Below are 6,446 nucleotides of genomic sequence, written 5' to 3'. Positions count from 1 at the left end.
GATCATACAAACATATATAGTTCCATTTCTATGACTGAGATGCATGTTTGTTTAACAAAATTTGTTTAAGCTAAAAATGTAAATTTATCTTTTACTTTTGTCCCCACTTTAACTACTTTTTTTCTATTAAAAAAAAGCTCATTTACATATCCCCCGTATCATCACTAATATGAATGACATAAACCAGCCAATACTAAAAATACTCACTCGTGAATATGTATTTTTATTGTTGTTGCTATTTTTTGTTTGTTTTGTTTATTTGTTTACCATTGCGACGATCATGCCACAAGTTCAATATGCCAAACTGATAACTTATCATTCAATTAGGCGCTTTTTTGTGGTCGATTTTGTTTTCGATAAAAAAATAACAACTAATACCATGCTAAAACGTAGGTATTTTAATTCTCCCAATGACGTGTACTAATTTATAACGAGTCATCCAAAAGCATATTGAAAAGAAAAAAATCACTTTATTCACTGCATTCTTCAGTTTATATAAAAAAATATTTCTGTATTTGTTTTGTTTCTTAAAATATATACAATGTATAAAAAAAGTAATAGCATTAATTTATATACATACAATTTACATTAGAAGACTTAAACAGAGGGGGAAAAAAAGAAAACAAATAGAAAAAAAAGAAAAAACTTTTTTTTACAAACTAAATTTCAACAAGTTTTAAGTAAATCCCACCTTCTTGGGTGAGCAGAGCATACCGTTTATCAAACGTAATGCAATCGACAGTCTTATCACAACATTCCACACGATGACGATTCAGAAAATGTATCAGTCCCAATTTCAATTGCAGCTGGGCCAGCACATGGGCTATGCAATGATGGGGACCAGCGCCAAAGGGCAGATATGACAGGGGTGTGTGTAAATGTTTTTGAACCGGTGAAAAGCGTTCCGGATCAAAGTGTTCGGGATTGGGCCAATACTAATAGAAGCAAATAAAAAAGGAAAATTAATTTTTTATTAATAATTACTTTCAGTTAATAAAATTTTTGAATCAAATTCTTTAAAAACTACTTGAAATTAAAACCCACCTGAGGATCATAATGTAAAGCTAAATTAGATATATACACGGGCATTCCCTTTCTGGCCATACACTCAGCATGTGGACGAAATGACACATAACGCTTCTTATTCAACGGTGTACACTCTCTCTCCAAAAATGGCACAACTGGATATTTACGCAACGTCTCCTCCACCACCATACTCAGGTACGGCATCTTCTCTACCTTTTCGAAATTCAACGATGTGGGCGGATCTTCCTCTCCTATAGTCTTTCTTATCTCTAAATGCAAACGTTCTTGTAGCTTGGGCTGACGAGCCAGCTCGTACAGGGCAAACGCCAACGTCGATGCACAGGTTTGTATACCAGCCAATTGAAAGGTGGCTGCCTGTGCGACTAGATAGTCTTGTTGATGGGCGAAATGTGATTTATCCTTATTAAGTTCTGCCTCCATTTTGAATGTCAATAACATTTCAATGAGATCATTACGCAGGCCACCGTTAGTGCGACGATCTTCCAGCATGCTAACAACTAGACTGCGCAAAAAATCCGTATGATCTGCTGTAAATAGTTTGGGACGCAAAAATCTCACCAACTTGGGCATGATAAATATCAAACACAAGTCTATCGCCCTTCGATAAGATATAAAGAACATTTCATGACTATATTGACAAAGTTGAGCTCGATTCGTGTTACGCAAGGAGTAGGTGCGTAAACCAAATGCAATGCTGGCAATCATATCGGTGTTATAGAGATCACAGATATCTTTGATTTGCACTATGGGTCCGTCGCCGGTGTGTTTCATGTCTTTGGTTAGTTTAGCTAAATATGTTTCCAAATCGTAGCCAATCTGCAAAAGAAAGGTGATAAAAGAGAGGAAAATTAGTTAAAATCAAAAGATATACTTTTCAGAGTCCTTCCAACGATGTATAAAATAATTTGGAAATTTGGGTCGACTATGGGGAATTTCGGGAAAAAAATTAAATCAGAATTTTTAAAGAATATCTAACATATCTTATAAAAGTAAATATCTAGCCACAGATATCATACGTGTAAATGGGTATATTATATAAGTTTGTCATTCCGTTTTTAATTTCTACATTTTTCATAGTTATAGATAGCGGAATGAAAAGTTGAAATAGTCCCGGTTGAGTGGCTATTTAAAATCGGCAGAAATGGCTGAGATATAAGCAAAATACTACGACTACCTCGATTTTTTAAAATTTTTTTATCTATATCTGGATTATTTACTAAGTCATTAATATAGACAATATTGATATATAATTATAGATATTTCTAATAGCTTTCCAACGAGATATATAACGCCATAGTAATTCGGACATTCAAAGAGTCAAAATCGGGAACCCGATTTTTTTAACCAAAAAAAGTTTTTAGCATAACATGTTCTTTTCGACATTTTCTGCCATACATTTTTTTCATTAAACCAATTTTTTTAGCAAAAAAAAAAAATGTTTCGCAATTTAAAAAAACAAAAATTTTTGACCAAAATATATTCAATCTTTATATTAAAGTATAGTTCGGCACTGCTGAATATAGCTCTTTTACTTGTTTTCTTTCAAATACATTTTTTTCTATTAGACTAAGGCAATATAAAACACGGAATATCTGAATATAGCCCTTTTAAAGTATAAATGTGTATATTCTGGATCGTTATAGATAGCGGAGCCGAATTCATTTAAGAATTGCGCGACTAACTTAAGAACATGATTGATACATTAATATATCGAGTTTAGAGTTTAGTTTCGGTTAATATTTAAAAGCGGCAAAATCGACTCCAAAAAAGTCGAAAAAAACCAAGACTACCTCAATTTTTCATTTATATATATTACTAGTTGATCGCCCGGCTTCGCCCGGTAGCATTTACTAATGTTGTTCTTCAAGTATCTTCAACCCACTCACACCAGCCTGTTCTTATTTATTTGCAAATAAAATATCTAAATTTGTACTGCATACTTTAGGGAGCTTTTTTATTACAGTTGACTGGACTCACAAAAAAAAAGAATTTCCGAGTTTTACCCGGAATTTTTTAATTTTTTTTCTTTACAAACCATCTCCTGAAAATTTCGAATCGAATAAAAAAAAATCAGCCAAATCGCTCCAGCCGTTCTCACGTGATGACATTACATACATGGACCATTTCATTTTATATATAGATTAAGGACGGGGTTTTGACTTGAAAAATTGGAGAATAAATGTTGTTTTTCGGCCGTCGATTATTTTGTTTTATTTGCTAGTTGATGAGTTAAAAATCGTTAAAAAAATTTGTGTAGGAAGATTAACCCCTTGTGGACCAAGACTTTAAATCGTTGAAAAAGTTTTATTTTTTTATGAAATATTGAAAATAAGGACTTCAGGAAGTTATTTACAAAATTTTAACTTTGTGGAGGTCCGGCAAGGTACCGAAAGGAACCTGCAAGGATCCGATAGGGACCTGATACCTTTGGGTCAGCATCAGCCAAAAGATTAAAAACTCAAAGATTTTTGTTTAAATTTTATTAATATATTGATTAGTTTTGCAGCTTTTATAACATTTTCTATTACAAGACTAATTTATGGTATTTTACGGAACATTATTTTTTACCATTATAACATAAATAAACACCACGATGAGAACATGAAATAATTCACCGTTATTCTGGCGAGTTTGCCAATAGACAAAATAAATATATTATTCCAAAGATGATAGTGTACTTGAAAGTACTTTTGGGCAAAAATGATCAAAATATGTTTTGTTTTCATTTTGTAAGCTTATTATTGTTATGGTACTTATAAGTACCGTCGGTCGACAAAGGGTTAAAGAGTCTTGAAAATACATTATTTGAACAACTTTTATGTTTTAATTTGATTTTTCTAAATTGTTCCAATTTATTTCTGAACACACACCAGCCCGCAAAACTTTGCGGGATTTACTTTGGTATCGTTGTGCGCAAATTGGCTGAAAATGCACATGATAGGATTAATGGGCGTGGCACCACCCATACAAAGTAACTAGTTATGTTTGAATATCTGCAGAACTATAATTTTGTGTGAATATCACCCTTATTATGCCACATAGTTTGGATGGAAATGAGGGGTATTATATTAATGTGCCATACAATGTTAATTGCTAATTTCGAATATCTAAAGATCTATAATCGTAAAAGTATTTAAATTGTGTATAAATCAATTTCTTATCACTATACGGAATTTGGCTGAAAATGGGCGGGATTTGTTTAGTGGGCATGGCACCTACCATACAAAGTAAATATTTATTTTTGAATATCTGGAGTACTACAATTGTGTTTGTCTTCAAACTTTAAATAAATCAATTTCATACCAAGGCATGAATCTTAACCAAAAATGGCGTAAGTCACCTCCCATACAAACTAAATAGTTATTTTTAAATATCTTGAGAACTATGTATGCTTTAAAATATGAAGAGCTTAGTTCTCTAAGTACACTATGGAAGTAAAAAGTGTTCATATTTTGGGGAGTTCATATTATCGCGAGTGCACTGTAATCTTACTTTTTTGTATTCAACATTTTGTTATTCTTTTAGACGCCTATTTTAGGTTAAAATAAAAAACCTTTTGGCAACACTGACATCAGCATAAAATGAGAACAACAAAAGAACAAAAAACAAACACATTCTGTGAGATTGATATTTTGATAAAGAGGGAGAAGAAAAAACATAAAAAAAACAAGAAAAAAAATATATACAATATCTTTTGAATGCTGCCAGATCATGCAAGTGGTTATTATATTTATATCTACATTATATTATATTTGTTATTGTTGTTATTCGTACCTCTTCCATTAATGAAAACATTTGTTTCATTTTGGCCGTAGTAAATACCGGTGACAGTTTCGTGCGTATATCACGCCACTCTGGATTGCGGGCAAAGAATAAATTCATTGCACCCATTTTATCTTGATGACCATCACATTTTGAAAAGCGATGGGAGAAATTTACAAAATCCTCGATCAACACTTGACGCACGAGTTGAAGATCGCGCAACAGCAAAGCCGGCTGATGGAACAAATAGATGCCCACCAAAGGTTCGCGCGTAAAACGTTCATTGAAATAGTAGTCGCGCAGCTGCAAAGCAAACGAGTTTTGCATTTTCAATACATCCTTAAGGTTGCCCAACAAATGGTTCGGTTGCACAAACTTGACACGTCTGCGTTGCCAATACACATAAGTACGACGCGACCAAACGAACACTCCCGTCAATATGGTTACAACAAATAATAAAATTGAAGTGGCATCCACCATGTCAGTAAAACAACAACACCACGCTCACACACACACAAATGAATCACCAACAACAATAAGATTTTTTTTTTACAAAACAACAAAACTATAATAAGAAATTGTTAAAAACAAAAAAAATTAAAATCAAGTAACTAACTAGCTGACAATTTTAAAAGAATATTCTTTTTATAATATTTGCTTTTAGTTTATTTTGTTTTATAATAATTATTTATTATAATATTTAAAGAAAGAAAATAGATTTACTGACAACAAAAATAGCGTATGGAATGAAAACAACACAGACACCACACGATTTTAGAACCACGAACGCGCAGACTGCCAATTCTCTTCTGATATTTTATTTTAAAACAAACGTCTAGACTCTGCACTACAGAGCGAGCAGACGTAATTATTATTTTATTTTTTGTATTTTAATGAAATTTACGTTGTTTTACGAATCGTTTTGAACGTGCCCGTACATACACCACGTCTGGTTAATGAGTGGGCAGAGTCAGCAGTAAATACAACCACATTCCCCTATGCCAGAGTACAACAACTGAAATGAAACTGAAACGCGACCGCAATAACCGCAAAACCGAATAAATACAACAACGACAATAACAATACAACACAAAATGTTTTGTAAATAGAAAATATTCATTCGTTCGTACGTACGTTGTCTTTATCAATTAATTGCAAGTAATTTTAATTCTCGTCACCAGACAAAACGATAACAGAGAATTGAAGAGAAGATATACGAGAGAATTGTACTTTATACTCATTTTACTCTTTGACAAACATAACAAAAAAATAGAATGAAAATAAAGCCTAAGCAAAGTCTGATTCTGTTCTGGGATAGTATGATGACGACATACAAATACTAACTTAACAACTTGAATAACTACTTGTTACTAGTTTAAACAGAATTAAAGCGACAGACGTGTTATGGAAACCAAAACCTAAAAATAATTAGACTACTTTGAAAATTCTTCCTAAATTATGGTGGAGGATCCAAAAGTACGTTTCATAAAATGAATGTTCGCCCAATAAAAAGAAATGATTCAGAACTAAATAACCTCGAAAGTTTAGTTTTTAAGATGACTTACTTGCTTAGATAATCTTCAGATTCAACAGGAGAGAAATCTGCCAGAATTCTCTCTAAATAGGAAATCAATAGT

The 6,446-nt window shown here is 32.5% G+C and overlaps 1 protein-coding gene across 3 annotated transcripts; it reads right to left on the bottom strand.

The window, feature by feature from the left end:
* Window positions 1-469: 469 nt before the first annotated feature.
* On the bottom strand, window positions 470-5,684 carry LOC135956547 (probable cytochrome P450 6v1). Of its 3 annotated transcripts, none has more exons than XM_065507080.1 (4): window positions 5,537-5,684; window positions 4,822-5,374; window positions 1,045-1,863; window positions 470-935 (listed from the first exon to the last, which is right to left on the bottom strand). In XM_065507080.1, exons 2-4 carry the CDS (start codon window positions 5,287-5,289, stop codon window positions 660-662), a joined length of 1,563 nt encoding a protein of 520 aa, XP_065363152.1. In that variant the 5' UTR covers window positions 5,290-5,374; window positions 5,537-5,684; the 3' UTR covers window positions 470-659. The 3 variants fall into 3 exon arrangements, with proteins under 3 accessions (XP_065363152.1, XP_065363153.1, XP_065363151.1); XM_065507081.1 differs by lacking the exon at window positions 5,537-5,684 and having other exon boundaries at window positions 470-596; window positions 715-935; window positions 4,822-5,413; XM_065507079.1 differs by lacking the exon at window positions 5,537-5,684 and having other exon boundaries at window positions 4,822-5,413.
* Between the last annotated feature and the right edge of the window lie 762 nt (window positions 5,685-6,446).

Source organism: Calliphora vicina, chromosome 4 (genome assembly GCF_958450345.1).
Source record: "Calliphora vicina chromosome 4, idCalVici1.1, whole genome shotgun sequence".
Lineage (NCBI taxonomy): Eukaryota > Metazoa > Arthropoda > Insecta > Diptera > Calliphoridae > Calliphora > Calliphora vicina.
The sequence above is the reverse complement of the archived record's forward strand: the minus strand, read 5'-3'. Positions and strand labels throughout refer to the sequence as shown.

Coding starts and splice junctions, on each gene's coding strand:
- LOC135956547 (XM_065507080.1), bottom strand. CDS start 5,289: ATGGTGGATGCCACTTCAATTTTATTATTTGTTGTAACCATATTGACG. Junction 1,864..4,821: donor TGTTTTCATTAATGGAAGAG/GTACGAATAACA, acceptor TTTCTTTTGCAG/ATTGGCTACGATTTGGAAAC. Junction 936..1,044: donor CTTTACATTATGATCCTCAG/GTGGGTTTTAAT, acceptor TGCTTCTATTAG/TATTGGCCCAATCCCGAACA.